General features: G+C 33.2%; 2 protein-coding genes across 6 annotated transcripts; one reads left to right on the top strand and one right to left on the bottom strand.

Moving 5' to 3' along the window:
• On the top strand, window positions 6512–10678 carry LOC107626289 (myosin-binding protein 7). The gene is made up of 4 exons (XM_016329141.2): window positions 6512–6981; window positions 7241–8685; window positions 9143–9189; window positions 10144–10678. Exons 2-4 carry the CDS (start codon window positions 7393–7395, stop codon window positions 10253–10255), a joined length of 1452 nt encoding a protein of 483 aa, XP_016184627.1. The 5' UTR covers window positions 6512–6981; window positions 7241–7392; the 3' UTR covers window positions 10256–10678.
• LOC107628006 (protein downstream neighbor of Son-like) lies at window positions 10512–16148 on the bottom strand. Of its 5 annotated transcripts, none has more exons than XM_021116594.1 (14): window positions 16002–16148; window positions 15550–15617; window positions 15306–15472; window positions 15101–15200; window positions 14867–15020; window positions 14592–14794; window positions 14288–14472; window positions 14091–14186; window positions 13725–13846; window positions 13380–13481; window positions 12923–13032; window positions 12704–12791; window positions 12250–12449; window positions 10512–12044 (listed from the first exon to the last, which is right to left on the bottom strand). In XM_021116594.1, exons 1-14 carry the CDS (start codon window positions 16071–16073, stop codon window positions 11828–11830), a joined length of 1884 nt encoding a protein of 627 aa, XP_020972253.1. In that variant the 5' UTR covers window positions 16074–16148; the 3' UTR covers window positions 10512–11827. The 5 variants fall into 5 exon arrangements, with proteins under 5 accessions (XP_020972253.1, XP_020972251.1, XP_020972255.1 ...); XM_021116592.1 differs by having other exon boundaries at window positions 15101–15195; window positions 15301–15472; window positions 16002–16147; XM_021116596.1 differs by having other exon boundaries at window positions 15101–15195; window positions 15337–15472; window positions 16002–16145.

Genomic DNA, 16166 nt, shown 5'->3' on the forward strand with positions numbered 1-16166 from the left:
TGGAGTCGCAGATCGGATCTCCGTTTGAGAATTTGTCATTGGATAATAAATTACTGTATACACAAGCCAATATTCAAATGCTTGATTTAAGCGGATTAGCGAATTAACCGCCAGACCTACCTAAGTTAATTATTATATTGCATCTAATGCTTTTTGCCCAAAATATTTTCTCACTTTGACCAAAAATGTTATTCAACAAAAAAGATCATGGGTTGAACTTAATGGACCCAAATGTAGCCCAGAAAAGTTGGCTCCGGCCAACCTTTAAGATTTGTTCATAGCCCAATTAATGAAATATGACATATAAGGTATTAGTGGACGAAAAACAAAACCTCCAAAATATCAGATTTTTTCTTTCTGGGCTTAGACATGGGCCTAAAAAAACTCTTTTGTCTTTTTGTCTCTAATGAGTTTATCTGTATAGCTACATATTATGCTATTAATTAGTATTTTTTTAACCAAAAAACAATTAGTTTTTTATTTAGATATAGGCTTAAGTACTAACATTAACATCAGTGAAAATAATAAATATTCATTTCAATATGATCATATTATCTCACAACGGTTATGCAATGTACATGATGACTTGAATACTATCAACTACCCTTGATTGGCTTGCAATCCATTTGAAACTCACTTTTCCAAATAAAAAAGAAAAGCTGAAGCAAGCTATGCACTATAAACATATATAGCCAATAGCAGGCTTTATTTCCAATAGAATAATGTAGATTCAAAGATTGCATGACTATATATATAACCTATAATATTTAATTACTTTATTTTATTCTTTATAATTTTTAAAATTGTCCTATTTGTCGTTGTGAATTCTTAGATATGATTTGAACACAAGTGCTTTTGTAGTTTACTATGGATTCTGCAATGGACTTATAGTTGAAGAAAGCTAAGGGAAAGTGCAATAACATGAGACACACATTTATGACAAAGAAAAGTGATTTTGCTTATTCTTTACAAAAGCTGACTTAAGTAGTTGGAAGTAACATGAACCACTTTGAGTGTGAAGTAAAAATTTTATGTATTAAGTATTAACTTGTCTATATTTGTACAATTAAGTGTGAAATTTTTATTTTTATTTTTTATATTTCTAAAGTTAAAAATGACTCAAGTAAAAAGAGTCAAATTTGAATATAATATCGGTTAATTAAGTAAAAAATTTATTTATTATCAACTACATATTCATTAATCTTTCAATAATAAGGAGAATTGCTTTTTAATTATTACTAAATTCTATTATTATCACTTTGAACATATCAAAAGCAAATTTCAAACAGCAGCAGCAGCAAAAATAATATTATATAGATGGTAGTTGCATATTTATTTTTTTGGGAGTGCTAGGAGAATAATGAAAATTTTGAACAACATGAACAACCACCAATCAAATGAAAATACACTACATCCTAATTTAATGCTACTAATTAAATTTACTCTTTTAACCTTATTAATTCACATTGTTTACACATTGTTCAAAAATCTTGTTGGTTACCTATACTTTTCCTTATTTTTTAGAATGCAAAGTTTTTTTGACAAAAAAAAATGAAAAATGCATGAATGCAGTTATGAGCATGAGAAAGCAGATATCTAATGTCGCCACCTTAGGTAAACAATCAACCGTTATATGCACATAACAATAACAATTAACTACTAAATCTCAGTTTTTTTTTAATAAAATATACATTAAAATATAAAATATAAAAAATAATATGTATAAATAATGGAAACAAATAATTAAACTAAAAATCTCAATATTAAGAAGATTATATTGAATTGTTTTAAAGGAATTTAGAACACGAGTTATGAAATTTTGTTCAAATTCAAAATAAATGTTTGTTTCACCCGGCAAAATATAATATGCATTTGTATATATGTTTTTAAATGTCAGGTTCCCTCTTCTTCATGAAATCTCTTTAGAAATAAATAAGATAATAAATACTTATGTACTTCGTGTAACAAAAAATAAATAAATACATAAATATACCTACCCCACAAGGCCACAATTTTGAATGAAACCAAATATTTTTCCTGTTTATTTTCTAGAATCAGAAAATATATATAAAAAAAAAGGATAACAAGAGTTAACGGGGAAAAAAAAAAAGAAAAACTAGGACGTTATTGGTTGGATATTCTTTGCATATATCTAGCTAAAAAATGAGAGAATATTACAGTTATAGAGACTAAAAATAAAAGAAGAATAAAAAGTGAGGAATAAATTGTAAACATTATTTTTCTTTTTCTTAATTGTAGAATATAGAATAATTCCATTGTCCAATATCTTTATAAAGTTGAGAGTAGCCGTTTGAGTTCTAAATACCCCTCACTTGATTCGTCGTCGTTTTAGAGAATATAATTTCCATCAATAGATACATACAATTTAGTTAATAATACAATATTACAATATTATATATGTATAATTTTAGGCTTTCTTCATTTAGAATGTCACAAAATAAATTTTGTTTTTCGTTCACGANTTGGCTGAATTGTGATACCCATGTTCTTAAATTAAAAACATGAACTAATCTGCTAAAAAAAAGTTTAGGGAGATAATGAAGATTGAAGAAGATTATAACCATGCATGTCAGCATGTGTATAATATATCCATGCAATTAAAGTGATTAACTATTGGCACCATCATTAGCTTGTCAAAAAAGAAATGTTAGATAAATATTAAGGTGGGCCTAAACAATAGGGTGTCTATTTTCCTTTTTCCATAGTCTATGATTCATAAATCATATAATTTGGATCATCATTGACGTTTATGTGTTAACTTTAAGCCCCATGTTTATCCTAAAGCGAAAAACAAAAGAAAACTACGTCCCAACCTAAAAGCAAAATAATCAATGGCTTAACGCTATGATTTTTTTTATATACATATAATTATCTATTTTAAAAAACCAAGAGAATAATGAGTTTTTGAATTTTATATCTGTTCATGATTTAAGTAGTTCGAGTTTATTTGTCTTTGGGAATTATGATAAAGTATTTTTCTTCTTAGGAGGTTTTAGTTTTACTATATATTATTACCTAAAAATGAATAGTTCTCTTACAATATAAATATTTGAGATTTATTGAAATAAATATATCTAATATGAAAAAGTTGCATTTAGAAAATAACATTAAAAAATATAAGCATAACAATATGTTCAAAATACTTATTAGTTATATATCGATTATGTCAAATGTATGCAGCAATTTATTAGCTAACAATAAATCTTAAATAAATTAATCTTTAGTCTGTCGAATTATGAGATACCATAAAAAAAAAATTATGTAGACTTTGCCAGCATACATCTATGTGAGAGTTTTTATCATCACAACATATTTTGAGTTTATTCCACCCTATAAAAACGAAAGACACACACATAGTTGTTGAAATAGATAACAATCTCTCAACTTAGGTCTTTTAGTAACAACGAATTAAAGTAATAAAGATAAAAAAGATAAGAATAAATATTATTTTTGATTCTTGACTTTTTCTTTTTGAGATATAGTGCATCTTAATCATGTTTAAACTTTAATAAAATTCTTACCCATCAAGAAAAATAGACAAATCAAGTTCTGCTATTAATTGACAAACAGTTGCCCGTTTGAAGTATTAAGTTCACGCTGATGTGTCAATTGACAACGTCAGGTATCAACTTCAAATGATTGCAAGACTAAAAATCCCGTCCTCAAATGATTAAAGGTGAGAACAAAATATTTGAACAATAAAATGACGAACCTTTCGACGAGTAAAACACCTCCGATTCTTTTTCTTCCTCATTTTTCGTCTCTTCTTGTGCTGCTGTCATAACCAGTAGCGCCGAAATGTGCCATACTAGCGGCGGAAATGGCTAGAGCTCCGATAACTCCAATTTCCGACTCATCGAACCTCTATTATTTTTGACATTTTTGCCGCCGTTGCCACCTCATTTGATCCAACGCAAACTGACGACAATGCCGAGGTAGAGAAATTCGGAGCCAGCGGCAGTGGGAGACTGCTGGTGCTTCGTGGTGGTTTTCCACCAACGATCACCATGGGGATGGACATCCGATCCTTATTCTCTCCAGGGCCATGGTTTTGGTTATGGCATCAAAAGTAGAAAAATGTTGAGATGACAGCAGCGACGACAACACACTCAAAATGTGTGCATCTAATGGTATTTTGAATTTTGCGTTTGGACTCGGAGTTGGATTGCAGTAGTGTTAGAAGAAGGTAGTGGTTTTGATAGCTCGGTGGGTGGGTGTGCTTCTAGTGGTCCAAAAATTTTGTGCAAGATTTTTTCTATGTTAGAATTTAGAACTAGTATGGTAGAAGAACAATAACAATGGCAACAACAACAACAACAAAAGATTCTGTATTTTTTGTTCTTTTAATGTTCTAACACTCATTTTTTTATTTACTGTTGTTGAATGTTGATGATGGTGGTATTTTTTTTTTGAGCTCTCTGTGTATGAGTGAATGTGTGAATGAAAGAAATAACAGTGAAAAAGATAGTAAATGAGTGAATGTGAAAAGGTTGAAAATCTTGTTAATTAGAGAGGGGTTACATTTTGTAAACTATAATGATGGGAAGTGTTGAAAAAAGAAAAATAGTGAATTTAGACAAGAGTTGAGTGTTTGTACTATGAAGCGATGACGTTTGAGTTGTAGAGAGGAAAATTTTAGTTCCTATAATTATTTGGAGTTGATACCTAACATTGTCAATTGATATATCAGACTTAAGGTAATCATTTGCCAACCGTTAATAGAGATTAATTTGTCTATTTTTTTTATGAGTGGAGGATTTTATCGAAATTTAAAGATAGTTAAAGTATGTTATGTCTCACAAAAAGATATCAAAAACCAAAAATAATATTTATAAAAAGATAAAAGATATTATGACATAAAATACTAAAAATAAGCAGAAGAAGGAGGAGGTTAGCTTGAAAACAAACAAATTAAAATGTTTAATATTGTTAAAGATGTTGTAATATGTGATGAAATACACATTCGAAATCCTATCTAAAAAAAAAAAAAATACACATTCGAACTTTTAGTTGCATCACTAATTAACGAGTTGAAACTATTTTGTCCCTGAAATTTTCGATCGGCCTCAATTTCAACCCCTAAATTTATAGTTACCCAATTAACACTCCCAAATATTGGATTGTGCCACACGCTTGCTCCTGTAGCTATTTTCGTTGACGGAGATCTGATGCGTAGCACGTTAAGTTGACAGAGTGTGTATCCACGTGTCACCCAATTTGCTAGAATGGATGTATGATGAGTGAATGATGTGGCAAAAGTTGAATGAACTCAATTTGCAGCCCTTTTTTCCCAATATGATCGAGACTTTACTGGAGAAATTGAGTTCATTCAACTTTTGTGATGTCATTCACTCATCACACATCTATTCTGACAAGTTGGGTGCCACGTGAATACATACTGTCAACTTAACATGCCACATCAGATTTTCATTAACGGAAATAGCTACAGGGACAAACGTGGAACACAATTTAATATTTAAGGGTGTTAATTGGGTAATTATTAATTTGGAGTCAAAATTAAAGCCGGTCAAAAATTTCAGGGGTCAAAATAAATTTTAACTCCTAATTAACACTTTCTCCCCTTCCCCCTTCGCTGTTGTCTTGCATTTTGTAGTTGTATGAAACCAAAAAAATAATATAAAATAAAAGAACGAAGGAATTGAATAATGATTCTTTATTTAGATTAATAAAAAGATTATTTAGTTAGTTGCTTTGTGGGAAGTTAGTAATAATAATAATAATAATAAAAAATAAATAAATAAATAAATAAATAAATAATGATTAGTGACTAACCAAGGACTTAACTATATCCTTCCTGTTAGTAATCAAGCATAATAATAAACAATGAGCACAATAAAAAAGTAATGATCAAAATAAAATTATTGAGGTTCAATACACTATAGTACGAAACTACGAACAAGGACAACTTTCATTTCTATTTAATTTTATTTTAAATGCACTTATTTTTTACTTGTTTTTTTACGGACAGAATGGGAAAAAAATTAATCTCAAAAGAATTTGACTAAAAACACTAAGTATTAAATAATTAAAACATGAAAAAATTTAAATATAAATGTATAAAAAACATAATAATTTTTTATCATAAATAATTGTAACAAATGTTTATAGAATACTAATTGTTAGCAAAAAGTCATTTTAAATAAATTATACAAAAAGATATGATTGATTATCATCAAAGACTATCCATCACACACATCAACTAATACACACCAATTAAAATAAAAATAAAAAATAAGCACAAAGAATTACTCTAAAAGAAGGGGAAAAAAGGATCAGGATAAATAAATTTAGTCCAGAAAAAGAAAAAATTGAAGAAAAAGATGAGTGGAAAAAAAATCACAGATCACTCATTTTGGTAACTTGCATTCTCCACCGTTCATCTCATCTTTGTCTTTCTCTCTCTTAAAATAGATGAAAGACAGAGAGAAAATAAAACAAAAAAACTGAAAAACAAAAAACAAAAAGAAGATAAAAAAAAATAATATCAAAAAAACGCAAAACACGAAAATCGAAAGAAGCCTTAAACACAGAGAAGAAGAGATAGAAAAACAGAGAAAAATCCAAATAACACATTACACATTCCAATAAAGACTGAGAAATTAAAAATCTTTATTATTAGGGTTTTTCTAATTTCCCCTCTTTCTCATTTTGATTTTCCTTCACATTTTCTTTTTTATTTTCGTTCCCACCAAACACCCTTCCCGCTCCCGCATTCTTTCATCCCAAGGAAGCGGTGATTCACTGTTCTTCACCTCTTTCTCGATTTGCAGCGGCTGGTAACTCAAATTTTCGATTTGTTTTTTGGGTGAAATTTTGTTCTGGACTTTTTCCGGCCGGCGGAGCTGAATTTTCCGGGAAAATTTGTCTTCTACTTTCTGCTGATGCTCTGAAATCTTCGCTGCCGGCTGCTATTGGTTCTTCAACGTCGATTCCTTCAAGGTGGTTTCCATTTTTTTGGTTCTTATTTCTGAATTTTTCTTTTTATCATTTGCCCTCTTTTTTTTTTTTTGTTTAATGTGAAAAATTTACTCTGAAATGATCAGTTTCTGGGAAGATTAGTTTCCCTGAAAGGGTTTTGAGCTGGTTTTGTAAATGAAAATTAAAGAATCTATTTCACCACCCTGATGCTGTAACTTTTTTCTCTCTCCTTTCTTTTTCGCCCTTATTTTAATAATGTCTTTGTTTTCAACTGTTGTAGGTTTTCCCTCTGGTTGGTTGATCCGAGAGGGATGATGGGAGCTGGAAGAGAATGGTTGATTTGTGGTATGCTTTGATAGAGAGGCAGGGTGTTTGGAATCTTAATTGTTTGATATATTTGTGTTGCTTAGATTCTTGAATGCATTTTGGCCTATGGCTTCGAAGGTAGTTTCGTCTTCCAAGGATTTGATAAAATGCTGCAACTGCGGTTGTAGTTGCTCTTTGGAAGGTGAACCTGCAGGGACTTGGATTCGCTCTGTTAAACGGAAGCATGATGAGTTTGAGCAGGGTACCAATTTTGTTGTCCCTGGGTTGGATTTGGATGTTTCGGTTGTGCGAGTTGAAATCGAGAACGAGGTTGCTGCATTACGTGAGGCAATTATCAGTCAGCAGAAGACCATAAAAGACTTGAATGCTGAGTTGGAGGAAGAGAGGAGCTCTTCTTCGACCGCTGCCAATGAGACCATGTCTATGATATTGAGGTTGCAAAGGGAGAAGGCAGAGATTCAGATGGAAGCCCGGCAATTCAAGCGTTATGCGGAGGAGAAGATGCAACATGATCAGGAGGAGATTTTAGCATTGGATGATTTGTTGTATAAGAAAGAACAGACGATTGAGTCGCTGACTTGTGAAATTCAGGCATATAAGCACAGGATGATGAGTTTTGGGCTCACTGAGGCCGAGGCAGATGGCAATTTACTATATGATCTTCCAGCCTATGAATACCCTCCTTTGAAATGCAATGCGAGGAATGCTGGCATGGATGCTGATAATGATGACACCGATATTGAAAAGTATGCATTTGGTGAAACTCCTAGGGACCGGTTGAGGAACATAGAAGATAGGATTTCCGAAATGGAGAGAACACCCACTTACAAAGAGCTCGATGCGGATTTTACAGGGAGAAATACTCTAGAGAAGACTTCACATTTTAGGAAAACTTCCACCGACTCAGTGGGTAGAGAAGCAGGTTCTGGGTATTTGTCAGATTCTCCGAAGGTCAATAGTAACTTTAGGAGAGACTATTTCTCACAATCCGAGGACCAGTCCAACTTGAAGAAAGATAATGCATCAGAAGCCGATGATACCACTGACAGAATATATACCATTGACTCGGTTCACAGTCGGGCACCTCATAATGGTTTCACAGGGTCCAAAGCTGGAGGAGCTGCTTTAGAAGATTATACTGGCTCGCCAAGGGAATCAAGGAATCATGAGGAATATGAGGATCCCTACGTTAAGAAGCTTTATATGAGGCTTCAGGCACTTGAGGCTGATAGGGAATCGATGAGGCAGGCACTCATTTCAATGCGCACAGATAAAGCACAACTTGTGTTACTGAAGGAAATAGCTCAACAACTGTGCAAGGACATGTCACCACAACGAAAAATGACAAATAGGAGGTCAGCTATCGGTGGAAGATCGTCACTCGCGTCAATTGTGAAGGTAAGTGTAAAATAAATGTGGTTTCTGCCAACATATTGCATGGGATTTTGCCAAGTATAACAAATCATGAGAGATTCATCCATTTGATTTTGGTATTAAAGTAAAATTTGGACTGAGCAGAATGCTCATCCCAAACCCAGTAAGGCGGGCATACATATTCATCCTATTTAATATATTCATCATTTAGCTTCTGCTCATCGTTGTTGACCTTTCGGTAAAAAATTTATGGCAAGAGCCAAGAGGTTTTCATCAAAACAAGTTCTTGTCTTTTTCCAAGTCTTTTAAAATGCCATCCAGGATTCTGAAGTGATTGCATTTGGAAGTTAACCCTGTAATTCATGTTTTGGCTTCTTCTTTTATATTCATCTCACTAATTCCTTTTGAAAACATCATCCTTGTTAATTGTGATGAAGATTATGGCCGCAGTACTTATGTCATTTCATCTTTTTGTTTTCAGTGGATCTCATCAGTTGTTATGTGGAGAAAGAGAGCTCATCAAAGCAAGTAAGTGACGCCTAACATATTTTCTGATGGTTTAAAATACACTTGTCTGCGATGCAAGATTGTTTGTAGTTTTCTTCCTATTATGAAGTGCATGGTCTACCGAAATGAGAGCAGAATCTGGCATAATTCTTATAACAATGCAGTTCTTTGATTTCAAGTTGCATATATTCATAAGGCATAACTTGCATCAAATATTGAACATGTAGGAGTTTCTATATCCACGTCATTCACCATTTACCTTTGAAATATCCTATCAATGTCTTAACTATTAATAATACTTCGTGTATAATGGTTTATATAGTTTACTTAATCCGGAGTTCACAATCCTTATGCTTTGCACTAAGGAGTCTGAGTATCTTCTCTGTTTTTGGAAATTGATAACTTGTGTCTTTTGCTCATTGCTTTTGTTTCTGTATCTTTCATTTTGTGGTTTCTATTTTAGCTGTGTCGGACTTTCTCATCATCTCTCTCTTGGTTCTTTAGTGAGCAAACCTATAGGGCGGAATATAAAAACACCATGACCTTCCGAGTGTAATAGTATTTAGATGATTTAGGAAAACATAAGCTTCAATGTGGAGCATAGCTCTAGGTGCTTAGTGATGGAACTTTTCAGGTTGTTTCTGAATTGGTTGTTGCATCACAGATCCTCAAAGTATAGCACACCTCATTTGAATAGCAATTTTGCTTTAATCTCTGTTCATTTTGCTTGTGGTTATTCTATATTTCATTATAGGTTATAGGCTGGTTTATGAGAGTATATATTGATTGGAAAATGTATAACATTATTGATTGTGTCAACGTTCACTTTATCACCCTTAGATTTTCGTGTGGCTCAACATTCAAATTCGTGTCTTTTTAGTGTCGATTCATGTTGCATGTCCAATCAACACCTACTCTTAGATGTTCGAATAATATCAATCGTTATCATATTATCTAAAATGCTTGCAAACGCAGGTATGGATTTGGGCTACCAGCTGATAGCACAGGCTTGTTGATGCTCCTGGACAAGGGTATAACACACACAAGGCCATGGAGATGTATTTCAAGAACACAAGTGGGAAACTAAATTCTCCGATTCCCACCATGTCAATCATCAAATGTGGAAGCAGAAATTGAAAATCTTTTGTGACACTACTACAACAATGAGAATTCTTTTCTTGTTCAACAACATGAGCTTTTTTTCTGCTTGAAAAGTGGTGTATTGTGCAGTGTTCTTATATTTGTTCTGCGTATGAAATTTAAGGTGATTTCTTGGTAAAATTTGATTGGTTAAAACTTGGTTATGGTTTGTTTGGAGTTGAGCTTTGAGGGTTGCCATTTTGGACAATCCTCATTCCTCTCTTGTATATGACTATGCCTATTCATGCAAGTGTCCCTAATCTTTATGTAGTGTCTATTCTCAACCTCAAATTTCTACCAAGTGCAGCTTTGTGTGCATAATCTTAGAGCCTCAGTCTTTCACATTCAAATGTACCATAATTTCCAAACCTCCACTTGTATACTTTTAGTTTATAATTAATGATCTTGAATATTATTTTAATTTTTTTATTTTATTTTTTAAACATGTTTTGCAGTACTCTCACGTGTTCATTATTTCCTTATGTTGGCTTATATCTTCCTATTTTTTTATTTTGAATAATTCAGATAGATCGAATTTTAAAAATTACAGCATAGAGCTTTAATTTTAGTTATATGTTTTTTTTTTTGGAAATAAAATTTAAATTGGATATAATCCTTTTCTGGAAGTTTTGACCGGGGGATGATCATATTAGGGGTTTGCATTCTTTGAATAGAAATATCATAGAACACGATCTTTGACCAAAAGCCTGGCAGGTCAATGAACAAGATTGGTGACCCCTTTAGGAAAGTTACGTTGTGTGAATATTATTAGAGGAGAAAATTAAGGCAAAGAACAAGAAAAGGAATATTCCAGGAAAATTATTTGTTTAACTTTCTGTTAGTGTGTAGTGTAGTTTCAATAACACGTGCAAATTAAAATGAATAAATTTAATCTTCTCAATGAAAGTTTACTGTTTACATAAGTACTTACATATCATTTTACTAAGTAATTTTCAAATTGACAACGAAAGTCAAACTAGTTTTAAGACATACAGATCGTTCTTTATTTTACTCATAGTGTCAACTATCTCTGTGAATTTGGTTAGGTAACTATTGATTAGATTCCGAGTTAGTTCATATCTGACGATGTTTGGTTGAACCCACATAACAGATTCAAGACATTAGGCATTAGCACATGGACAATCATGTGCTAAATAATCCATGTGCCAAAGAAAGTTCACTTCTATGTTTTGTGGTTTATGTCTAAGGAAAAGTTCATTTATCTTTTGAGTTCCAATTCATTGTCACTAACAATTTTGGAATTCAATAAATTATTGCCAAAGAAATACTAAAATATTAGTTGTATGGTGTTACTGTTTGTGTGATTCAGCACTCTAAAGCATTAGCTCTGGAAGACAGTATTTCTATGAACTAAAAGGGTAAGTTACTATTTGATGTTGAAATACAAGAAGGGAATCCTTCACTTCATTATTTTTCTTTAGGGTAAGCGGAAAGAGCCTTGAAATATATAAACTACTCAGCAATATGAGGAAAATTCATTGATGATCATTGGTCATGATCACACAGGTGATAGAGAAGCTGTATAAGAGTCACGAAAGTACTTTAAGCCTTTTACTGAACACGATTTCAAGCAAGGGGCGACGATAGCTTCTGGAATTCCAAATGTATTGCTGTGGCCTTGCAAGCTTTCGCTACTACCAGCTTCGGATTCTGGCTTCTCGCTAGTTGATTCTAAGGCAATGTTCAAACCAACTGAGCTAGGTTCCATGACAAAACTGCAAAACATAAGATAAAATTTATCATTTAGGTTCCAAATAGTGCTTATTAACCTCCACAATGTAACTTGTGCTGTAACAACGTTATAATCATAGACAGCTAGTTTTAAGAGGTAAGACCATTGCGCTGGAAAACTATAAACAAATAACTAATGGTAACAAAATGGTAGTTTCTGCATGATTGTGTTAACGAACAATGCCATACCTTGCCTCAAAGTTTCTTCCTTCAGAAGCCAGCAAGGCACATGCACCACAAATAATCCATGGTGGAAGAATTGTATCTTTTATTTCAATGCTACAACAAAGGCTATCGGATGAACCCTGTGCAAATTCACCGTTTTCCAAAGTAGAATGATCATAAGAGGTGGCAATATGTTCAGCTTTTCTCATCTCCATGCATTTAACCTGCAAAAGAGCAGCATTTGGAATTGTGTCATGTTGCATAACAAGCTCCTTTCCGTTTAGCAAAAACTACAACACTTCTAAACAAGTCTAGCAGAAATACGTATACATTTTAAATAATGTTTTTCATGTTATCCATGTTTTTCTTGTTGACCAAGTTATCTAGCTAAGCAATTGGTATAGCATTTCAATGATCAATTTAAAATGCAAAGACTAAAAGAAAACACAAAAGGATAAGATGGGGAATGAGCACATACATCAGGAGAAGAAAATGCAGCATTTCGAAATGGTGCAGGAGAGCACAACAAAGGTACATCGGTACTGGATAGCGAGGTAAAGAAAGATCTGCAAACATTGTAGTTAGCAACGAAAGAAAAGAACACACTAAATACCAAACCCAATAAAGTGTGTATAAGATTGGTAAGGAGCTACTAAGAAAGCTAATTGTTCTTAATTTTGTTACATAGCTTAGTTACCTGTAATTTAGCAAGAGATCATACAAACCATGTACACTCTTGTTGCCACTGAAAATCAGCAAAGATTGTGGGCTATTATCGACTTCAGAGTAAGACCTTAATCCTCGAGTCTGCATTATTTTCAAATAAAAAATCATCAGTGAACAAAAATGTAGAAACTTCTATTTGATGTTGAACATAACAGATAGGCATCCATATTACATTTTTTGCCAATAGGGATATACACCAAAAGGTTAATGAATTCTATTATAGTTATCTTAGACTAATCTTGGAAGAAGCCAAACAACAGCCAATATGAAAAGCTTTGAATACTGCTACTTACAAAATTGTCAAACATCACATAATTTAGTTCATAGTTATGGGAGGCTAGCAGAAAATTACTATTCCTGTGTTCTCATTTCAATAGAATGAGAAAGGGGTAAGGACAATAAGGTCAGAAGCAGGGTTAAATACAAACCTGCCCCAGATTATGTTTCTCTATCTCTGACAGCTCAACCAAATACTCTGTAGCAACTTGCTCCACTTTAGAATGGCAAAGAGGCATTGAGAAATAAACATCCTTGAAAAAAGAGTATCGGAAATTGCAACTCAAAATAAGTTCAGACATCTCAGCAAAACCAAAATTAAGAAGAAAATCCCATGATGATGAATTGAAGATAATGATCTATTCATATTTTAGCAATGAGTGGGGTATGAACATTAGTTTCCAGAATATGAACAAAGTTTTTAAAAATTACTACAAACATCCTAATGCATATCTGACACACCATAATTCATTATATGATTACTTCTTAATTCTTACGTTTTCTCTTAACAGTGATCTCAAACCCCTGGTTGACCGAGAGATATAAGCATTGCAGAAGCATTTGGGACTCCCAGAGCTGTCACCACCAGTAAACATGACGACAAACTGAGAAGTGCAAACTGTAAAAGGGAGTAAAACATCAACACAAAATTTCATCATGTATAAATACACAAATTCACAGAAGAAAAAGCCTAGCCTATACTAGTGAAGAAACAAGTGCATTTTGATTATGATAGTTCATCATTATGCATAAAACATTTAAACAATATCACAAAACACTGACACTAATGAGAATTCAAAAGGATAGCACAGCAACATAAAAAGGATAAAGGAAATGGCAAAGTAAAAAGAACATATAATTACCATAAAAGATGACACAAGTGTTATTTCGAAGCATGTAATAGAGGTCCTGGAATGATTCTTCCCAAGCAACTTGTCGTTTCCTTAAGAAGTCCAATTCTATTGCACAAAAAAAAGAGAATATTGTAACTTATGGAAAATGGAGAGGAAGATGATATGCAGGCAAGGAATGGGATCCGCTTGAAAGCTACTTGACAGACCTGCATCTGCTGTTGATGAGCTTAGCACTGATGTGAGAGATGGTGGCAGGATGGATTGAGGATACATCCACGAGTGCAAAACCTTGAAGCCCTGGGAGCCTCTCACATTTTGACCTGTTGTAGTACATTGCTGGAAGGAGAATTTGGGCTTGATATGATACGTAAGTGACCTCTGGACCCTGAAAGTTGGATATAAATATGGTTTATGCAGAATGAAAGCAAAGGACACAACAATGATATTGGAACCAAAGCGTGCTAGCAAGTAAAAAAAATCTTATAAGCACAAAAAAATCTATCCTCTCACCAATTCAAAGAAGAGGATGATACCACCCGCATACTGGTCTTTAAAGTGAGATCCAGAGGAGCCTTCCGGCCGGGAACATGGTATTCGGATATGGAATTGGCTGCAAAGCTTGATGTCATATCCCCACATCTTTCAGTTGAGTCAGCAGCTAAACCATTTCGGGCACATGGCTTTGGTGCAGCCAGACCTCTTAATGCTTTGCCCTATAATATTAAGTGATAACCTCCTTAAAATACAGAATCTAAATTATAATCCCACAAGTTATGATTTCATACCACATCAACTGCAGTCAATCCAGAAGATTTATCAGCAGCTGATGAAAGCTCAGAAACACTTCGAAAATTGGCTTGGCTACACTCGGCAGTTGTTTGACAAGCTTGCAATATACCATCCTTGTTAACTTCACCTGAAGTAGCAGAATTCTCCATGCTGCCAACAATTATGAATAGAATAAAAAATAGTGAAAACTTGACAATGATATCAAGTGATAAATAGACAATGAGGCAAACCATGAACTCCCTTGCTGTCTCTTGGCAGCTGAAGTAGAAAAAACCAAAACATTCTTCAAGTTACTAGTAGTAGTTTTCTCCAAAGATGGATTTTCCTGAACATAGTAAGATAGTAACAATTTTAATTTGTTCAAACTTCAACCTTGATAACTATAAAATATGAGAGAACTGTAATTGAATGAAGAAGTAAACCAACCAAGCTGAATAAGAATCATGAGTTTGGCAAATAAACTAACCTTTGCATTTTCTTTTCCAGAAACAACTCCAAACCTGGACTTTCTGGCAGGAAATACTTCATCAACACGCTTATTGGTGTATTTTGGGCTCCTCAACAGCCCTGGTCTCTTATCCACATTATCCACCACATCGGTGCTGCAAACATAATCAACCAAAATCTCATGAAATCATGAAATAACACATACATTTTAAGAGAAGCATAAGAAACATACTTTGTAGTATCACTCAATGGGAGTGAAGATTTATCAGTGACAGCACTTCCCCTCTTCAACTGCTCTCCCTGCCAACCATGTAAAAATGAGAATTTCTTCCTCAACAATTCAATACTATTTTGTCCAACATTAGAAGAAAAATAGAAATATATTGGAAAATCAAATCAAAACTATTCAAAAAGCTTGTGATTATAAGCAGATGGAGAGAATTAAGCAAAAAAGAACTTAGCTTATGTCACTGGAAAAGTGAAATTAATATATGTACTAGTACAGCATAACAAGTAGCGAAAATTTTTATTCTGAATTAAAAAAAAAAAATTCCGATACAAATGGCTATGTTACTATAGGATGTTCGAAGCTCTTATACAGAACAGAAGCATCATCGATAATTGAATTGAATATCAAATGTGAAATAACAAATCGAAATAAAGCACTTGGAAATTAAAACCAACCCGAAGTTCTGAAGGTGTCTTTCTCTTAAGCACGGCGCCACCACCGTTCACCGGCGCTGGCAATTTTCCCATGGTTCCGATCACCACTAAATTGTAACTACTATCACTATATATCTCCAATAATTATGCAGAAAAAATTATAGAAGAAAAAAAAAAATTCGGAAC

This window comes from Arachis ipaensis, chromosome B02, assembly GCF_000816755.2.
Source record: "Arachis ipaensis cultivar K30076 chromosome B02, Araip1.1, whole genome shotgun sequence".
In the NCBI taxonomy this organism is placed as follows: domain Eukaryota; kingdom Viridiplantae; phylum Streptophyta; class Magnoliopsida; order Fabales; family Fabaceae; genus Arachis; species Arachis ipaensis.